The sequence below is a fragment of the Lampetra planeri genome, chromosome 57 (assembly GCF_965212315.1).
Source record: "Lampetra planeri chromosome 57, kcLamPlan1.2.h2, whole genome shotgun sequence".
Lineage (NCBI taxonomy): Eukaryota > Metazoa > Chordata > Hyperoartia > Petromyzontiformes > Petromyzontidae > Lampetra > Lampetra planeri.
This window is the reverse complement of record NC_136163.1, coordinates 3110372-3130654: the sequence shown is the minus strand read 5'-3', so window position 1 is coordinate 3130654 and position 20283 is coordinate 3110372. Positions and strand designations below refer to the sequence as shown.

The 20283-nt window shown below is 49.4% G+C and overlaps 1 protein-coding gene across 3 annotated transcripts in view; it reads left to right on the top strand.

Annotated features, from left to right (window-relative positions):
- LOC144735818 (porimin-like) overlaps positions 1-16195 on the top strand; it is a 47826-nt gene extending 31631 nt beyond the window's left edge. The window contains exons 2-6 of one of the 3 annotated variants that reach the window (XM_078618340.1): positions 6224-6361; positions 7710-7805; positions 10154-10237; positions 11234-11384; positions 14230-16195. In XM_078618340.1, the coding sequence (XP_078474466.1) occupies positions 6224-6361; positions 7710-7805; positions 10154-10237; positions 11234-11384; positions 14230-14254 (494 nt within the window). In that variant the 3' untranslated portion in view covers positions 14255-16195. Of the gene's footprint in view, positions 1-6223; positions 6362-7706; positions 7806-10153; positions 10238-11233; positions 11411-14229 lie in introns of all 3 variants that reach the window. The other 2 variants (XM_078618338.1, XM_078618341.1) reach the window with 2 other exon arrangements.
- Positions 16196-20283: the final 4088 nt, after the last annotated feature.

Here is a 20283-nt window from a genome sequence, read left to right as displayed (position 1 = left end):
AAACCTCCCAATAAACAAGGGCATCTCCATGCCGCCACCACCACCGCCGCCGCACGGGCTCGTATCCATAAAACTTCTGGCAACATGCGAAGAACCTCCATGAAGACGACACGACCACCGTAGCACCGATGGAGACGCAGCCTAGGGGGCAAACGCCGACCTGCTGCCGAAATCTATCGTCAGTGACTCCCCTCCCACCCACAATCCCGTGACCCAGGATCTGACCGAGGTGCGGAAGATTCTGGTTCCTCCCTCCTCTAATCGGATCCGGACACTCCATGGACAATGTTTGGGAGACTTTCTCCATCGATGGGAAATTTACGAGAGTCCAGTTTGTGACTGCGATGGTGCGACATTTCAGACCGTCCATAATAGAAGTTTTTATTGGGGTTAGATCGCGTGAATAATAATGTGCCGTTTAAACCGTCCACCACCCGACACAGCCAAATTAGTAAGGTTTATCACGTAAACAAAACATGCCAGACAGTACATCATGAGGCCTCCTTTGCCAGTACCAAAATATACTAATAGGGTTTTTCCCCTTTTTTCTGGCAACAAAACTGACACCTTTTGCAAGGAATCATGTTTACATTAACCACAATACTTGCAGTCAAATGCAAACAAAAAACAAAACTCTAATAATTTATGCGTTGTCCTTGAAATTGATTGGTCCACACCAGAGACCGCTTTTCTTAGAGCCTAGTCTAAGAGCCTAGTCGCATATGGTGTTCGACCAGATGACGCCAAAAGGCGTATACACTTGATTCCTTGCAAAAGGTGTCAGTTTTGTTGCCAGACAAAAAGGGGAAAAACCCTACCAAGTATGCCAGACAGTGTAAACATCGTCAACGACTGCCGAATAGGATTATTCGACAGCGATCTAAAACAATTCCACGTGGCTTCACCTGAAGCAATGGATTGGGGATACCAAATATAGGCACCAATTTGTAATCGGTTGCAATCCCCAAAAATTCCGTGGGGCAGAAGAAGAATTGGACGTTGAATTTTTTTTCTCAAGACCGCTACGGAGCATAAAAGAATGCGAATGAGCCGGGTGATACATTTCGAGCTTCTGTACCTAAAAAAAACCACGATCGCCATATCACAATAGTTTGCTTAACTTGTTTTGAGAGAAGCGCACTCTTCGCGCTCCATCGGCGATGTCGTTCCTGCCGCGTGACGCTCGCCACCTGGTTCTCCCTTGCCACAGCACTTCTGCGGCAGGCGTCCTGAGCCGGAGGGGGGGGGGGGTGAATGTGCGTTGTAGATTAACTCCAGCCCGTTGGAAACAAAAAAATATAACCCGTAAAAACAAAGTTTCTCACTATAAATCCTTTATATGCGTGGCGGCTAGAGTCCTCTCGTCCTCTGGCTTGAGATGGCTGCCACCTATGGGTCAGATGTTTGCATTGCACCATTAAGCAATTGGTAATTAAATATAATATTTTTGTCCTAAAAAGTGTAAAATTTAGGAAAAAAAATTTCACGAACATTAATTGTCACGCACAACGAGTCTGTGTGCAAAAATGTCAGATCGATTGGATCACGGGAAGTGGGTTAAAAAACGACCGAAAGATTTGCACGGTCCTAAGCAAGCAAGCGAACTTAATATAAAGGATTTAAAAAACAAAGTTGCCTTATGTCGATTTTCCCATTTGCATCACGGTCGGTCGCAGAGTCTGCTGGAAATGGGGGGGGGGTGCTTTGTGCAGGAGACCAGAAGACTGGTAGGGGGGGAGGGAGGAACATTTTTCTTCCTGTGGACTGAATAGGACTTTGTAAACTAAAACTACTGAACAATTAAAATTTTACCAGGTCAGGGCCCCACTGAGCTACGTAGCTCTTCCTAAGAAGCGACCTGGCCGCCACAAATGATGGCTCCAACGAAGTGGTTCTTAAATTTTGATTGAAAGCTTTCGTGACTGCAGGGATACTTATTCTTGGTTCTTTTGGTAAAGTCACGTAGAAGGGAAACAATAAAATAAAATAAATATTATTTTGTTTCCCTTCAACACGACTTTTTTATTGTTTCCTTTCTACGTGACTTTACCGAAAGAACCAAGAATATGAAGTGGTTTTTGTCGTCATCGCGTGGAACACTTCTGGCAGCCAATAAACGCACGCTTCGTTCTAAAACGCGGAGGGGGGAAACCCGGAGGGACCCGGAGGAAAAAATCCACGCGACCAAGGGGGGAGAGAGCGAGACACGCAAACTCCAAATATGCAGCAGCAGGCGTCAAGGTCAGGATTTTGACCTCCCACGACCTTTCAACTGTCATTGTCCCTTCTCACTGCAGGAAACCCTTGCAATAACAGAAGTGTTCAGGCTATAAAAATGTCCCTCTGGTATCCATTCAGTGCAGCTAAAGATGCTCACAGTGATGGGTAAATATTGTTTTTGGACGGCCTTGTGGCCATATGAAATTAAGTCGTGCGCCAAACCTCACCTCCCCCCCCCACCCCTGCCATAGAATTCCTGTCCAGGTAGCGATTTGGTGTCGGCATCCCCGGACAAATTTGATCTTTATCCTGATCGAAACTGCAGTTTGCATTGCTTCGTCTACACGCTACACCGGGAATTTTTATCGGTGGGCTTTTGGCAACATTACGCTGATCAACGTTGCATTCACGAGTCGTCGTGTTTTGCCTCATCTGTTGGCTCCGTGCCATTTTGTTGTGAAATGGGATTTTGCCGAGATTCTGGAAAAATGTGTGGTGCGAAAAAAATCAGTTGGGACGGACGAAGTTTAGTTGAGGAATTTTATTTGAGCTCTCATGAGGTCGAAGGCACGTGGCCACGTAGCTGGGATTATAAGCGTAGCATCGTGTTGTGACAGCAGTCCATTACGGAATGCAGGTAGAGTTCTTGCGATACAGAAGTTCAACAATATTCACAGCCAGGATAAAGCAACTGAGCACACTGGGTGGCTGGCATGTGACCCATCCGGCTTCGCGAGCTGGTGTGTGTCGGAAAGGTCCTGATGCATTCGGTGCACAGATTAAAATCTGAAGAGATGTGAGGTTTTTAAAATATGTCTAACAGAATGGAACATTGAGTGATACGATCAAATACGTTTTTTGTAAGTCCAATTCTCATGGTTACTGTATAGTAATCTGCGACCTCTCCAGCATGAGGGGTCTCCCTCGAGAAAACTATGGCAAGGAGTAACGATGTTGCTGCCAGCAGACCTGGGTGGATGACGACTTTTGGTGGTCATCACGGCTGCTGAAACGTTCCAACGAACAGCCGGCCGTAGTTTTACCCTAAGCGAGTCCTCCTTTAACGCAGTCGATGCGTTCCTGAAAGGTGCCGCGTTACGCGTAAACCATTTCATACTCTTTGGTTCATTCGGTAAAGTCACGTAGGTAAAACAATTAATAAAATAAATGAAAACAACTAAATTAAATCATGACGTTTCGGAGGCAACACAAGCCTCCCTCATCAGGTGTTAAAAGGCACAGCAAAATAACTGTGCAGTTATTTGGCTGTGCCTCCGAAACGTCGTGCTTTAATTTAGTTGTTTTCATTTTATTTTATTAATTGTTTTACCTACGTGACTTTACCGAAAAAACCACAGAGTATGAATCCTTGCAGTCACGAAAGCTTCAAATCTAGAAGTAAACCATTTCCCCCATAAATAACAATAAAGTTTGGCGAGGTACGATGCACGCACGCACGCTGTGAGGTGGCGGGAAAGTTAATCGAGGGTACACAGCCGCGTTACTGTATCATTCCGAGCACCGTATCGCACAAACTGTATAATCCGCATATCGCACCGCTCGGCTGCGCGTTATAACGGTGTATCAACGGTGCTAGTTCTGCGATGTGCGAAACATTGTACCCCAATGAAAAGAACCGCATTGATGCGAGAATGCGTTTTTATAGCTTGAACACTCGTTAAGCGATGACTTGCCCGTAAGTGGTTTTTTTATTGCGCGCGTGAAGAGTAGATGCGCGAATCTTAAAGGCTTTCCGAGCTTTTCTGGAAGCACGTGCCAGCCTCAATACGGTGCAATGGTTGTGTATCTTGAACACTCTTTCGCACCGTACGTATCCAACCGTGCTCATCAGAGTTGTGGGGAGAGGACCACAAACTTAACAAAAATGGGTTTTAAAGAAATGAGTTTTAAATCTAGATTTAAAAGTGCAAGCGTTCCAGATCTTCTTGGTTCTTTCAGTAAAGTCGCGTAGAAGGGAAATAATAAAATAATAAAAATAAAACATAATAAAATAATTATCACGACGTTTCGGCCACAACGCAAGCAGCCGTCCTCAGGTGAAGAACATGTCTGTCGGGAAGACAGCATTCCAGATGACCGCAGAAGCGCATCTGAAAGCGCGCGATGCAGTGACCATCTTTGTTCGATAGCCAAAAGCCGCTGCGATGATGACCGGAGTTTGTGATGATTGTTTATGCGCCTTGATGAAATCGGCGAGGTATCGTGGTTCATTTGTGGCGAGCACTTTGTGTGTAATGAGTGAGACCTGACGATGGATTCGTTTAGCGACCGGAAGCCAAACGCAGCTCGGAGCACTTGACGGACACGGTCGGATTTTGAAGTGGCCGTCACGACACCGTGCCAACGAATTTTGTACACGCTGCAGCTTGGTAATGTTTTTTTGTCAGATGTCCCGTCGAAAGGAGTTGCAATAATCAAGCCTAATCGATATATTATGCTGCACGCCACCGTGTTGGCTGGTGTTAGTTAAGAGAGGGTAATTGGCATTTGTGAGGAAATGTAGAGTAGCTAGAGGAAACAACAAGATGTACAATCTTCTCTGTTCTTTCGGTAAAGTCACATAGAAGGGAAATTAAATAATACAAATAAAACATAATAAATAATATTTTTATTATGTTTTATTTGTATTATTTTATAATATTTTATTATGTTTCATTTTTATTATTTGATTTCCCTTCTACGTGACTTTACCGAAAGAACCAAGAAGATGAATCCCTGCGGTCACGAAAGCTTTAAATCGAAGTTTAAGATGTAAAATGTACACATCACTGACTGTCATTAAGTAAAGTATTGCCTCGTTATTCACGAACTTTGAATTAGCGATTTTGGCTATCCGCGAATCACATCTGTAACTCACGACTGCATTGAGAGCGAGGTAAAGTGATGAGATTAAAGTAAGTTAATGAAAAAAAACGGATTGAATTTATTTTATTTACTTCACGTTTTAGGATAACCAATTTGTATTTTTTTGGCGTTATGATCATTTTCACGTATTTAATATCTTATTTACGTATTTATTTTAGGTTGATTCATACAAAAATGTAGGTTTTTTTGAAGCCGTGCACTATGAATTTTCACGTGCTGATAATAAGCCACTTCGTTGAGCTATCATTTGTGATGACCAGGTCACTTCTGGCTATCACAAATGATAAGGCTCGGTGGTAAAATAAAAACTATTAAAGTGTTTTTTTGTATTTTGGATCAACTTTACGAGAGTTATCAAGACTGCGCCCCCCCTGATTACGACTTTCCTTTTCAATGCTGTAGGTTATTTGATTCTTTTAGCCATTTTCAGTGACCCCTGGGTGTGATGCAAATGAGACTTGTACAGGTAGGAACAACAGTTCCACACTGCCCACCAGGGATTATTTGTCTGTCGTGCATAGCCACGGCCTCGATTTGTATTTCATAGAGCGCTTCGGGCGGGCTCGGCATCACGTGACGCGCCGCTCCACGCAGCTTGCGCCGCGTGACACGGATCGCACGAATGCGCTGTCTAACCAAGTTCCTACCTTTCGATTTAAAGCTTTCGTGACTGCAGGGATTCATCATCTTGGTTCTTTCGGTAAAGTCACGTAGAAGGTGAAGACCAGGTCTGTCGGGGAGACGGCGTCTGTCTCCCCCGACAGACCTGGTCTTCACCTGAGGACGGCTGCTTGCGTTGTGGCCGAAACGTCGTGAGAATTATTTTATTATGTTTTATTTGTATTATTTTATTACTTCCCTTCTACGTGACTTTACCGAAAGAACCAAGAAGTTCCTACCTGCCCACTCCGAAGGAACGTGTTCCTGGTCTCTTGATTTCTGCTGGACACCCGTGAAAACTCCCGGGCATCTGTGGGAAAAAGAGCTTTGTAGCTCCATCGGATTCTTCCGGTTTAAAAAAAAGTTCCGATTTTCTGATCCCTCTCGCCTGGTTCGCGTTCGACCTCCGTCGGAAAGCGTCTTAACCACCAACTTTTGCCGTGAACCCCCACACCAGATTCCCATGGAGATGGAGCGGGAGCAGGTGCGTTGCCGTCAGTCACTCCTGCCACGACGGCCAATGCCTCGACTGCAATCTCCCCCAACGTCACCGCTGCGCCCACCACAGCGAACGGCACGCTGACGCCACCTACAGGTGAACGCGCGGTGTGGTGGGGGGGGTGGTGGGGGTGGTTGTGGGCACTGATGTGGGCAGCATGGGGCAGAGGTCGCAAACGGGTTTTGATTCCTTACCCGTACTCGGCCGCACCAGGGTCGCAAACGGGTACCCGTACCCTACCCGATACCCGGCTGCCCGTACCCGAAAGCTTCAAATCAAGATTGATACATTTATTTACTTCTCAGAACCATGTTGTGTCAGGCAAAGAGGGTACTCTGTAGAAAAAATTCAAGAAAGTGCCCTACAGTAGCCCGCAAAAGGTTGAACCACCGGTGTAGAGCATCTCTATTTCCTATTGCATTTGAAGAACAACTGACAATGTTATGTATGGATGCATGTTGAACTTCTTTCGCGCCGTACGTAGCCAACTGCCGATCCGAGGTTCGGGGGAAAGACGGCAAAACTAAACACAAAAAGCAGTTCTGAAGAAATGAGTTTTCACTCGAGATTAAAAAAAAAAGTGCACAGCTCCAGCGGCTTCCTAATATCGGAAGGAAGAGCGTTCCAGACGGCCGCAAAAGCGCGTCTGAAAGCGCGCGATGCGGTGACCATTGTCTTTTTTCGATGATTAGCCAGAACCCGCTGCTGCTGCTGCGAGGATGACCGGAGTTTGCGTGACGAGATGAGCGCGGTACTGTGGTTCATTTGTGGCTCGCATTTTGTGTGCAATGAGTGCGACCTGCTAACGTTTTCGCTCGGCAAATGGAAACCAATGCAGCTCCAGGGAGCACTGGACGAACACGGTCAGTTCTTGCAGTACCCGTCACGACCCGTGCCAAACACTTTTGTACACGCTGCAGCTTATAATTAACTGTGTGGCGAGTTTGGTAATCCGATGGCATCAGGAGTTTATTGCTGTATAGTGTTTGTGTAGCGAGTTGGGTAGGGGTGTGGTCGGTAGCGTGTGTCGGTAGGGGATAGCGATGGATAGAGGGTGGGGGATAAGGCGTGTGGGGTCAGCGAGTTTGGGGGTAAAGGAGGGTGGGGGGGGTACAGAGTTGAGAATGGGGTGTGTGGGTAGAGGGTGGGTGTGGGGCATGGGGGTAGAGAGTTGAGGATATGTTGTGGGTGTGGGGAATATGGGGGGTGCCGCTAGTTTGAGGATATGTCGTGGGGGGGGGTAGGGGTTCGGGGTGTGGGGGTAGAGTTGGCAGTTGAGGGGTTGGGTTAGAGCATTGGGGATAGGGTGTGGGGTCGTGGTGTGGGAATAGCGAGTTGGCAGTAGACGCTGCGTTGAGGGTGTAGTGTGGGGGGTAGAGGACACGTCCGAACGACGTCACTGTTCCCCCCCCGCGCCCCCCGTTGTTCTCTCGCCTCTCAGCAGCAAACGTAACGCAGAGTGCGAAGCCCTCTCCTGCGAACAGCACCGTGCCCCCCAGCACCGCTGGCCCACACAATGCCAGCACAGCCGCGTCCAGCGGTAACACGCACCACACACACCGCACACACCGCACACAGCGCACCGCACACAACGCAACGCACCGCACACACCGCACACAGCGCACCGCACACAACGCAACGCACCGCACACAGCGCACCGCACACACCGCACACAGCGCACCGCACACAACGCACACAGCGCACCGCACACAACGCAACGCACCGCACACAGCGCACCGCACACAACGCAACGCACCGCACACACCGCAGGGGACCCAGAAAATAATTAGGTGTTTTGCACGTGAGGGTCACAGGACTCCACGAAGGGTTTATTTTCTCACTCGATATTTTTCAGAACAATGCCAGGCAGGCTTGGAGTAGGGATTTGTCATTGTAATGCACGACCACGAGAGTGCAAGATATGCATATCCATAATAAACTAATATTATTGTAGCCTGTATCCTTCAGGACTGGCTGTCCTTCAGGACATCTGGTAACCCTAACCGCTATTCGCACTCTTTTTTGCACCCCACAACACACACCCCACCCCACACACACACATACACTACGGCATGCACACAGCACCGCACCAACAACAACAGCTGGCGTTCGCCGCAAAGTATCGGTGATGTCACCGTGGTGTTTGTGCCAGGCCACTTGAATTGTCGAAGGCTTGCTGATAGGACGTCACTGGACAGACCCATGTGCTATGGATTGGCTGACTGATATGACGAGCAGATGCACCACCTGTGCCCCCCTCTGTGCCAACTTGCTGCGTTTATATCTGCCTGGCGCTCCGCTCATTATTGTGGCATCGCTCCACTGCCCTCTGCTGTTGTTGGAGGGCGACTGCCTTCAACTGCCCATTAGCGTCCTTCACGAGCCTCCTCCATAGAGGCCAAACTTGACACCGCTGGTACCAGTCTTTGGCAAGTCTCGCTCGGCTCCACATCTTCCTGTACTGCATCGGTCCATCTCCTCTCCAGCCCGTGCTGTGCCCGTTTAGCCCCCTCTATGTGGGCAAACAGAAGCTGCTTGGGCATGCTGTGGCTGGGCATACGGGCTACGTGACCCACCCAACGCACACCACCACTCAGAATCACGAGAAAAAAATAAGGCGAAATAGATTTGGCGTGCCAAAATAATTCCCCGAACAGTGCTCCAGACTCTCCCGGCTTAAATAGTCGATTACTCTAACCGATGTATAATTTTTATTACTCGACGAATCTGATTTCAAGCAAGTCTCACCTCTGTTTTCCCCGTGTGCGTCTCTGGATGGGAGGTGATGGGTAGGGCTTGAGGATGTCGACAGTCGGTCGTGTCGCGCTGGACATCCCTCGGGAGACGAAACAAAAAAAACTATCAAACTTTTTTTTCTTTTTTTCAAAAGCGACCTGGCTATCGCATGGTAACCCAACGAAGTGGCTTATCGTCACGTGAAAAAATTTATAGCAGCCAAAAACTCTTAAATCCGTAATGGTGATTCTAAAATATGGAGGGAAAAACCAGAGGACCCAGAGAAAAATCCACACGACCACGGGGAGAGGCACACAAACTCCAAATATACAGCAGCAGCCGTCAGGGTAGGGATCGAACCCACGAGCTTCTGTATACCAGGCGAGGTAGTTAACATCTCCTAGCCACCGTGATGATGATGAGAGAGACACGCAAACTCCAAATATACAGCAGCAGGCGTAAGGGTTGGGATCGAACCCACGACATCCTGTGCACCAGGCGAGGTAGTTAACATCTCCTAGCCACCGTGATGATGATGAGAGAAAGACACGCAAACTCCAAATATACAACAGCAGGCGTCAGGGTCGGGATCGAATCCACGACCTCCTGCGTTCCAGGCTTGGGTAGCCAAGATCTACAAGCCACCGCAGCGCCCGACCGTAGGATCTGCCTTGGTAATCGAAGACGAAGGGAGTCAATTCAAATTTTCGGGCCATTTGATCGACTTCGGCGTCCCCAGCTCTTCCTTGAGACTCGGCGAGGCGCTCTCCCTCGTGAGGTGGATCGCGCAGTACACTTGGTGTCGTTTGTATGCACCGTGAGGCCTGTTTGTGTAAGCAACACAAACTGCAATCTGGAATCCTAGCTGCTCTTGGTGCTATAACACGGCCATACTAAATCCTTGAACAACTCGGCTATCCTTAAAAACCCGCCTCCTTTTATGTGCGTACCTTGAACTTGTTTCGCACCGTACGTAATCGTGCTAATCGGAGTGGGTGGGTGGATGTGTGGGTGGGTGGGTGAGTGTGTGGGTGGGTGAGTGACTATGTACGTTCAACTTCTTTCGCACCATACGTAACCAACCGTGCTAATGGAGGATGTCTGCCCCCTTGTGGTGTCCGCGATGCTGGACCTTGTCTGACTCCTCCACAGTGACGCCCAACAACGCCACCAATGGCACGACGTCTAGCCCCGCGGCCTTCTCCACTGCCCCCGCCCACGCCTCATCCACGGCCTGTGAGTACGCACGGCGTCACGTCCGCCGGCTAGCTCGCGATGCGTAGAGACGCTTGATGCTGTGACGAAGCGGAGGCTAACAGCAGGCGTTTAATAGGTGCTGGCGAGTCGTGCTAGTTGATGCGTGTGTGTGTAGCTGGCGATGGGTGTGGCACCATCGGGCGGGCAGGTGGCGAGATGTTAACTCATCTTCTTGGTTCTTTCGGTAAAGTCGCGTAGAAGGGAAGTAATAAAATAATACAAATAAAACATAATAAAATAATATAAAGAAGATGAATCCCTGCAGTCACGAAAGCTTTAAATCGAAATTTAAGATGTTAACTCCTTCGCCTGCGATGCCGGAGTGCGTGGGTTCGATCCCGACTACTGACGCCTGCTGCTGTAGAATTTGCATGTGTGTGGTGCGAATAGAGGTGCTCGTGGGGAGTGTAACTAGAAACTGGTGCTACTAAGTCGTGCTATGAACCCAACGACTGAGTTAGATTCCCGCTCTAAGCCAATAACAGGTGAATATTTATACCAGTCCTGGGCCACCTAGTTCCAGTTGACTCGAGGGGGTTGGGTGGGTGCTGGCCCACCCACCCACCCCCTCGTAGGTGTTACTCGCTTCACAGCACTTGCCCCAATAGTCTGTTAAGGCTACACGGGGGATATTTGTCTTTGTGCCTGTGTTAGCTGGTTGGTGTGGGGTTCCACCGAGGTGAGTTAGTGGAGCGAGTCTGAGCACGTGGGTGCGTGTGTGTGTGCGTGTGTGTGTGTGTTCTCGCGCGTGTGTGTGTGTGCGTGTGTTCCCGCGCGTGTGTGTGTGTGTGTGTGCTCGCGCGTGTGTGTGTGTGTGCGTGTGTGTGTGTGTGCTCGCGCGTTGCTGACCACCCACCCCCCTTGTGTGCCGTGCCGGCCTTTGTAGGTGCTCCTCGCAAATAGCACTTGCCCCAACAGTCTGTTAAGGCTACACGGGGGATCTTTGTCTTTGTTGCGTGTGTGTGTGCGGTGTAGCGGCCGCGGGCGTCGTGCCGTCGGACGGGTCGGTCCGCTCGTTCGACGCCGTGAGCTTCGTGGGCGGCGTGGTGCTGGCCGTGGCGGTGCAGGCGCTGCTGTTCTTCGCCTTCAAGTACTTCCGCACGCGCAACCCGCGCTACCAGCACCTGTAAGTGGGGTCCGCGCCACCGCGAGGTTCGTCCCCACGGCTCGCTCCGCTTCTACTTCTTCCTCCTCCTTTCTGCGTGTGTGTGTGTGTGCGCGGGCTCGGGAAGAGACGGAATGATGTGGCACGAGAGGGTGTGGAGCTGAGCGGACTTTGGCCGATGTCCGGTACCAGCGGTGTCAAGATCGGCCTCTGCAGATGAGGCTCGTGAAGGACGCTGCTGCCTGGCAGTTGGAGGCAGTCGGTCGCTCTCCAGCAACAACGGAGGGCAGAGGAGCGACGCTCGGAACAACGAGCGGAGCGCCCAGGACGGTTAAAACGCAGCGAGTTGGCATAGGAAGGGGGGAACAGATGGCGCATCTGCCAGTCATCTCGGTCAAACCATGGCACTCCTGGGTCTGTCACGTGACCTCCTGCCGGCGCGCGTTTGACAATTCACGTGGCCTTTCAAAGTGCGCGCAGACTGGCACAAATGCCGTGGTGACGTCACCGCCACTCGGTGATGAACGGCGGTTTGTTGTACCTGCGTGCACCTGCTGTGTTGTGCTTCTGTGACAAATCCCTCTCTGTGGCGTCTCCGTTTTGTTCGGGTGTCGCGTTTATTTGACTCGCAAATAGTCGGTAATTTTTTAACGGTCAGAAACTAAATGAGCGCGTGTGAATCGCAGAGCTGTCAATCCATGCGGTTTGCCAGTATTCTTGTAGAGGGAAATTGAGTTTTCAGGTCCATACGGCGTACAGCTGTTTCAATACGGGCGATTTTCTTTTGTCTATTTGTTTTGTGCTTCTCCCTTGTGATGGGACTTTGTTAGGATCATGGGTAGAAAAAACCCGATTTTTCCAGCGGCAGGCATCGGGTTTTTCTTTAATACAATTAAACCCGATTTCGGGGGAATTACAACCTGGTTTAATGAATACGAAACTCTGATCCAAGGCTTAGGCTGCTTCCTCGTCGGTGCTGCTATTGTACTCGGGGCTATCGGGCACGGGGTAGTCTTAAAATGCGGCGGGCAGGTTGGTGTTGATGAACACGAGCTTCTCCTCCACACTCGTGGGCGCCAGTGAGTTCCTTGGCTTGGAATGGATGAAGCTCATCGTTGAGAAGTTGGCGAAGTGCGGTTCTGCAATTAGAACCGATTTAAACCGGATTTCTCCCAATCTCAGATGATCGGGTTTAATATAAAAAGACAATTAAACCCGATTGTAAAAAAACCCGACTGTGCCACCCTTGGTATGGATCAACGTTGAGATGTATAAGAGGCACGGAGGTGACCAATAAGGTCTGAATCGGTCTGTAATAAGGTAGGGCAATGATAAGGGGTTGACGGGTACGGGATCGCGAGTGGGTGGACAAAAAAAACTACAAACAAATGAAAGCAAGAGGTGGCCAGAAGAGAAAATGAGGTACCTGTCCAAGTAATCTCCCGTGTTTTGGTTTAATAGGGGACCTAAAAATTGGGATTTAAGGGAAGGGGGGGGGTGGCAGGAACAGAGCTGTAAATGTGCAGCAAGGGTAGTCTATAAAAATGTGGAGCAGCAAAGTAGAAATTAGTTTTCTTATCAAATGGCATTGTTAATTGTGTATCTAAAAATGCTGTCTAATGTTGTACAGCCATAAATGTTGTCGGAGGTAAGTTGGATGTATCTAGTAGGTGGTGCTAAGTGGGGGTTCTAGTTGTTAGGATTAGCCCTTCGCCGCACCTCCGATTTTTTTAGCACGGTTGGCTACGTACGGTGCGAGAGAAGTTCGTCACATAGTCACTCACCCACCAGCCAGTACAACCAATGAGTAAGGGTTGTCACGTAAACACAACGTGCAAATTGGTTACTAGTTCAGCATGAACCGGTTTGTGTTGGAGTGTAAACCCACTACAACATTTACAATTTGTGATGTTTCGCTGGTAATTACAACAACTACAACCAGTATCATCAGCCGTCCAACACAGCGGTGCGTGGCTGAGCTAGTAAAGAATTGGTGACGTAGTCTTTACGTGACAAACTTTACTTAATTGTGGCTGTGTGGCGGGTGGTGGCGGGTTTAACGACACATTTATATTTACGCGATGTAAAACAAAAACCTCGGAGTTTCCATTGCGGTGACTTTAGCACAGGGTGTGAACTCGTAGCTCGGGGTTTGCCACGGCACGGTGATGCTGAATCGCACGATTAAATGTCCACTACAAATGTCTTGTTCGTTTTGCGAAATATCGTGACGGGCATTATATTTCTATATTTAAATATTCTGTCTCTGGTCAATAAATATATGTGAAATGACAAACTCCCTAATTAAGGTAGTAAATAAATGGCTATTATCTTTTAAATGTGTGTTTGGTAGAATGTTTGCCAGAACGGTTGACGGCAGGGGGATTATTATTACGTGACTTCAGCATTTTCGTAGTTGATTTAATTAATTTTAGCTTACCTGGCGGCATGTTGTTTTTATTAGCGTCATAAGTTGTAACGAGATTCGGAAGACTCGCAGCGGGCGTACGTTGAGTGAACTGCAGTTTTAAGAGCTTTTTAAATCGCCTTTATTCGTTAGCAGCGCAGCAAAGCAACTCTTAACACGGTAAAATAAAAACGCGAAATGCAATTTACCGTACAAAGTTACTTTAACCGATAATTGCGACAATCGCCATGCTGTGGAACTTGACGTGGGCGTCACGTGATTGTAAAAGTTATGCGAAAAGTTGATTGTTGTGGTGACTGTGACGGTATCGTGAAGTTTGATTTACGTCTCGAATAACGACCGATTGATGATATTTGGCGGACAGCCGAGGGGGTGTGAACGCGCGGTTTTTGCTCTGTAACGAGACCCCCCGATTAAACTTTCTTTTTTTGTCTCCAGTGGAGACACGGACGCCATCATCTGAGACGACGGACACTCAAGTCTGCGGAGATGCTCCTTGTCCTCCCCCGTGTCTCCTCCTCAACCCTCCCGTCACACGCCCTGCGATGGCACCCCTCGGGTTAATTGTGCCCCACCCCCTACCATGTCACGCCTTACCGCTGTGGTTAATTGTGCCACCCCCCCTACCATCACACACCCTGCGATGGCACCCCTCGGGTTAATTGTGCCCCACCCCCTACCATGTCACGCCTTACCGCTGTGGTTAATTGTGCCACCCCCCCCCTACCATCACACGCCCTGCGATGGCACTGCTGCGGTTAATTGTGCCATCCCCTACCATCACACGCCTTGCCGCTGCGGTTAATTTTGCCATCCCCTACCATCACACGCCTTGGGATGGCACCGCTGCGGTTAATTGAGCCCACCCCCTACCATCACCCGCCCTGCGATGGCATCACTGGGGTTAATTTTGCCATCCCCCTACCATCACACGCCTTGGGATGGCACCGCTGGGATTAATTGAGCCCACCCCCTACCGTCACGCCCTGCGGTAGCACGGCTGCGGTTAATTGTGCCACCCCCCTACCATCACACGCCTTGGGATGGCATCGCTGGGGTGAATTTTGCCATCCCCTACCATCACACGCCTTGGGATGGCACAGCTGGGATTAATTGAGCCCCCCACCCCCTACCATCACACGCCTTGGGATGGCACCGCTGGGGTGAATTGTGCCATCCCCCTACCATCACACGCCTTGCGATGGCACAGCTGGGATTAATTGAGCCCCCCACCCCCTACCATCACACGCCTTGGGATGGCATCGCTGGGGTGAATTGTGCCATCCCCTACCATCACACGCCTTGCGATGGCACAGCTGGGATTAATTGAGCCCCCCACCCCCTACCATCACACGCCTTGGGATGGCACCGCTGGGGTGAATTGTGCCATCCCCCTACCATCACGCCCTGCGGTAGCACCGCTCGGATTAATTGTGCCACCCCCCCCCTACCATCACACGCCCTGCGATGGCACCGCTGGGGTGAATTGTGCCACCCCCTACCATCACACGCCTTGGGATGGCATTGCTGTGCCATTCCCCTACCATCACACGCCTTGGGATGGCACAGCTGGGATTAATTGAGCCCACCCCCTACCATCACACGCCTTGGGATGGCACAGCTGGGATTAATTGAGCCCACCCCCTACCATCACACGCCTTGGGATGGCACAGCTGGGCTTAATTGAGCCCACCCCCTACCATCACACGCCTTGGGATGGCACAGCTGGGCTTAATTGAGCCCACCCTCTACCATCACACGCCTTGGGATGGCACAGCTGGGATTAATTGAGCCCACCCCCTACCGTCACACGCCTTGGGAATGCGCCGTCGGGGTTAATTTTGACATCCCCTACCATCACACGCCTTGGGATTGCACCGCTGCGGTTAATTGTGCCATTCCCCTACCATCACACGCCTTGCGATGGCACCGTCGGGGTTAATTTTGCCACCCCCTACAATCACACGCCCTGCGGTAGCACCGCTGGAATTAATTGTGTTACCGTGGGGAAAACTGTAGTACTCCTCAAAAGCGTTCACAAATCATTGGGCTCTGTTCTTTTACTTCAGATGATTTTTTTTTTCTCCAACGAGATTAACGTTGGTCTTTACTAAGCAATGAAATAATGTTGATGTAGCCGCATAAAAAAAAATCGGTGCCAACGGCCTTAAGAATTTGCCGCGCACGTCGATTTGATTGTCGTAAATTAGGCGGTCGCTTTGGGTTCTGCTGCTGTATTTCTTTATTTTCTCCGAAGCTATTTTTTTGGGGGGAGATGGGATTATGCGGGATATACTTTATGCAAAAAAAATAAATCGCGAGTGAAAATCATAATCGTATCGTTACCAGAGATTGTTTTTTTCCTTCCAAAGACTTAAATAAAAAAAATAATGTATTTAAACAATTACTTGCCGTTGATGTGTGATAGTGTCGTGATGTATTGAGTAGGTGAGTGACTATCTGAATGGGTGACTGTGCGTGTGTGTGTATGTTGAACTTCTTTTGCACCGTACATAGCCAGCCGTGCTAATCGGAGATGGGCGAGTGTGTGTGGGTGAGTGACTACGTGAGTGTGTCGGCATGATTGTTGACATTTTGTGTCGCGTTGTGCATCGGTGTTTTTTTGTCGCTGGCCTTGTCGGCACAAGCTCCGATTTTATTTTTTTCCCTGCACGGTTTCCATGCCGCAGCCTTGCTTCCCCCCCCCCCCAATCTGTGAAAACCTGTGGGGTTGGGGGCAGCTTGAACGCTGCTGCGCAGAGGTCGCAAACGGGTTTTGATTCCTTACCCGTACCCGGCCACACCAGGGTCGCAAACGGGTACCCGTACCCTACCCGATACCCGGCTACCCGTACCCGGCCGGGTATTGGGCAGGGTACGGGTACCCGATTGCGACCTCTGGGATGAAGCCATGTTGCAGGCGCGGGTGGGTTGATTCTAGGAACTTGAATTGTGAGAAGAGACAAGACGTTGGGAAATGAGTGACAAACGGTGACTCACCAGTGACTCACGGCCTACCCGTACCCGTACCCGGCCGCACCAGGGTCGCAAACGGGTACCCGTACCCGGCCGGGTACGGGTAGCCGGGTACGGGTAGCCGGGTATCGGGTAGGGTACGGGTATCGGGTACCCTGTTGCGACCTCTGCTGCTGCGTTCAAAATCAGCAGTGTCTGTGTGTACCCAGGCACTGGCCATCCACAAGGGGGCGCGTTCCATCCGCCAGACTAGTGGAGGTTGAATGAAAAGTTTTGTTTTGTTTTTCCCCCCAGCGATTTCTCTGCACAGATGCCCGCATTTTGGAGAAGATAAAAAAACCTAGATTCGTTTTTTGAGTGTTCTTGGGTTTGTTATTACCGCGTGTTTGTCAGCATTGGATGTCTGATGGTTCGCTCCCTGGAAAAGCTTATCAGCACGCGGAGCGAAACGTCGGGACAACGGTGGAATCCGTGCGCACGCGGGAGGGTGCCCACTGCATGGCAGCAGCAGCAACAACGGCCAACGCCGTCAATCGATTTCGTGCGAGCGCCGTGAATCCATTTCGTGTGTCTCTTTGAAGCAAGGAGATTTTTCTTCTTGTTTTTTTCGGTAAAGTCACGTAGAAGGGAAGTAATAAAATAATAAAAATAAAACAATATTATATTATTTTATTATGTTTTATTTTTATTATTGTATTACTTCCCTTCTACGTGACTTTACCGAAAAAAACAAGAAGATGAATCCCTGCAGTCACGAAAGCTTTAAATCGAAATTTAAAGCAAGGAGATTGTCGCAAACAAAGCGATTTCGACGCGGCGTGGCGTTATCGCGCTGAACACCTGCACCTGCGATTTTTAGCACGGTTGGCTACGTACGGTGCGAAGAGTTCAAAATACGCACAAAGACTCGCATAGTCACTCGCTCATCCACTCGCCCACACACCCATCCGATTAGCACGGTTGTGGCTACGTACGCTACCAAAAGAAGTTCAACGTTTGTACGTCCACGATTTGTGTTCTCAAGTCCAGAGAGAGTGGCAGGGCCCGAAGACAGCTTCAACTCGGGTGTGTCTTAGATCTCTATACAGTACAGTGGCGGCTCCTGCAAAATCTCTCAGGGGGGGCAAATGTCTGGATGATTGATAAGGATAAGGTCCACCCATGCAATGGATAAATTAACAGCTTAAGCATGTAAAGGCAACTTCACTTCTTTAATATTAATGCAAAATAAAGTGACTCTTACAATACATCTTGTTTGTTTCTATACTCACTATTAATATACAATCCACTCAAGTTTATTTTATTAAAGATTCCACTAGGTGGCGACAAATTATATTGTTGGATGAAACGTGCTTACGTATGATGACGTAAGCACGTTAGGGCGAGCCCTCCCGGAAGCCATAGAGAATGCATTGCAGCGCCCCCGTTCGAAAAAAACATCTTTGAATGTAAGTCTGTGGGACCATACGGGGCGATTCTCAGCTGGAGGGAAATCGCCCAAAAAGAGGCGGTACTCCACAGAACGTAGCATGACGCTGATTGGACTATATCCAGAGGCACAGTGACTGCTAGCGTGACTGTGGTTGAATGACATTGGTGGTGCGTCGCCCAATCGCCCTAATGAAGAAACCGCCCCTGATACAGTATATATAAAAGGCAAAGTTGTGATTATGTGTGTCTGTTCAAAATGTTTAGCGTACTTTCCGACATGCAACAAACTTGAAATTTGCCATGTGGGTACTTTCTTGACTACTCCATGCAAAAATGATAAAAATACACTTTTAGAGTTTTTTTTTTGGGGGGGGGGGGGGAGCTCAATAATGCATATATTTTTTGCACGGCAAGTGAGCTGTGACGTCAAATCTGTCACGTGACCCGCGCATGTGGAAGCGTAACGCATTGTAGTGTAGTGGTTAGCGCTGCGCTACGAACCCGGCGACCTGAGTTCGATTCCCGCTCACGGCCACCACCGATGACGATTATTTGAACCGGTCCTGGGCCTCCCCGACTCGGGCTCAAACGAGTAACTGGTGTGGTGTGTGAACATCTCTACTGGGAAGACAAAGGCGGCCGAGCGTGGTGAATTCAAGTCCCAGACGAAGCCGGATCGTAAAGCTAGTCGTTCATAAAAGCCAAAGGCGGTATAGTACTGTAGTAATAGAGCAAGTGCAGAATCACTGAACAGGAATTGATAGCTTGAAAGCATTGAGCGCGGGACCCTTGAAAGTGGGGGGGGGGGGGGGTCCGTAGCATATGTAGCTACTTTTACTACGAGGATAATACTGGTAGGAAACCCACTGGTTCTACCAGCCCACAGGGGATTATTGTGTCCGTCCGTCGTGCATCCAAAAATGGGAGGGGCTGGGTGGGGTGGGGAGGGGCTGGGTGGGGAGGGGCTGGGTGGGGGGGCTAGGTAAGGGGTGGGAGGGGTGGGGCTGGGTAAGGGGTGGGAGGGGTGGGGCTGGATGGGGAGGGGCTGGTCACCCCGTGGTGCCCTTATAAAACTCAACGTTTAACCTCCTCACGCCGGCTTGTGCCCGCCCTCACAGTCGGGCATATTTGCGGAATACACCACGCCGCCGTTGACCCTGGCCATTGACCGAGCAACCCAACGTTCCTACCAGCTCCCTCCGCAGGACAATGTGTTATAGATGTGTTCCGGCACTGTCTCGGTTTTCCCAGGATTCTCGTGTTTGTTGTTGTCGTGAGACGTGATGATCATTGCAGCAGTCGCCGTTTCGTCCGCTAGGGGGCGTTGGGGGCGCCGCCCCACCAACCAACTGGAGATGACATGATTTTTTTTCTAATACAAAAATACTTTTCTTTAAATAGTTTTGTTGTGTTGAATTTTTGTCAATGAGTCGTATTAGAAACCGTTGCAACGCCACCGTCTGCTTCGTTCCTCGGGGAGGTCTCGGGGTGGCTGTGAACGCGTCCGAGGGAGAGATTTCCCCTTTGTTCGTTGCGATTCGCTTCCAGGGTTGTCGCCACGCCGTTTGAGACCCATTGAGGGCGGTGAAAAAGTCGCCCGTGGCTGTGATGAGACGATGTCACGGCGCGAAGTCGCACGGCGCAAATGTAGCAGCTCGCGGCTTTTAGCAGTGTCCCAAGGAGTGTGGACTTGAGGGTCATGGAGACCGCATTTGAGTGTTCTGTTGTTGTGTTTCTTATTGTTTGTAAATGCCCTATCGCTGGTAGACAAGACGGTCATATCACTTCTACGGGAAGGTCAAAAACACGACGAGGTTTTTTCTTAATTGGAATTCCATCTTTTTAAAATCCTTTATATTAAGTTCGCTTGCTTGCTTGCGTGCTTGCGTGCTTGCTTGCTTACGACCGTGCAAATCTTTCGGTCGTTTTTTAACCCACTTCCCGTGATCCAATCGAGCTGACATTTTCCACACAGACTCGTTGTGCGTGACAATTTATTTTCATGAAAAAAATTTCCAAAATTTTACACTGTTTAGGGATTTTTTTTAAAAATATTTAATTACCAATTGCTTAATGCTGGCAGAC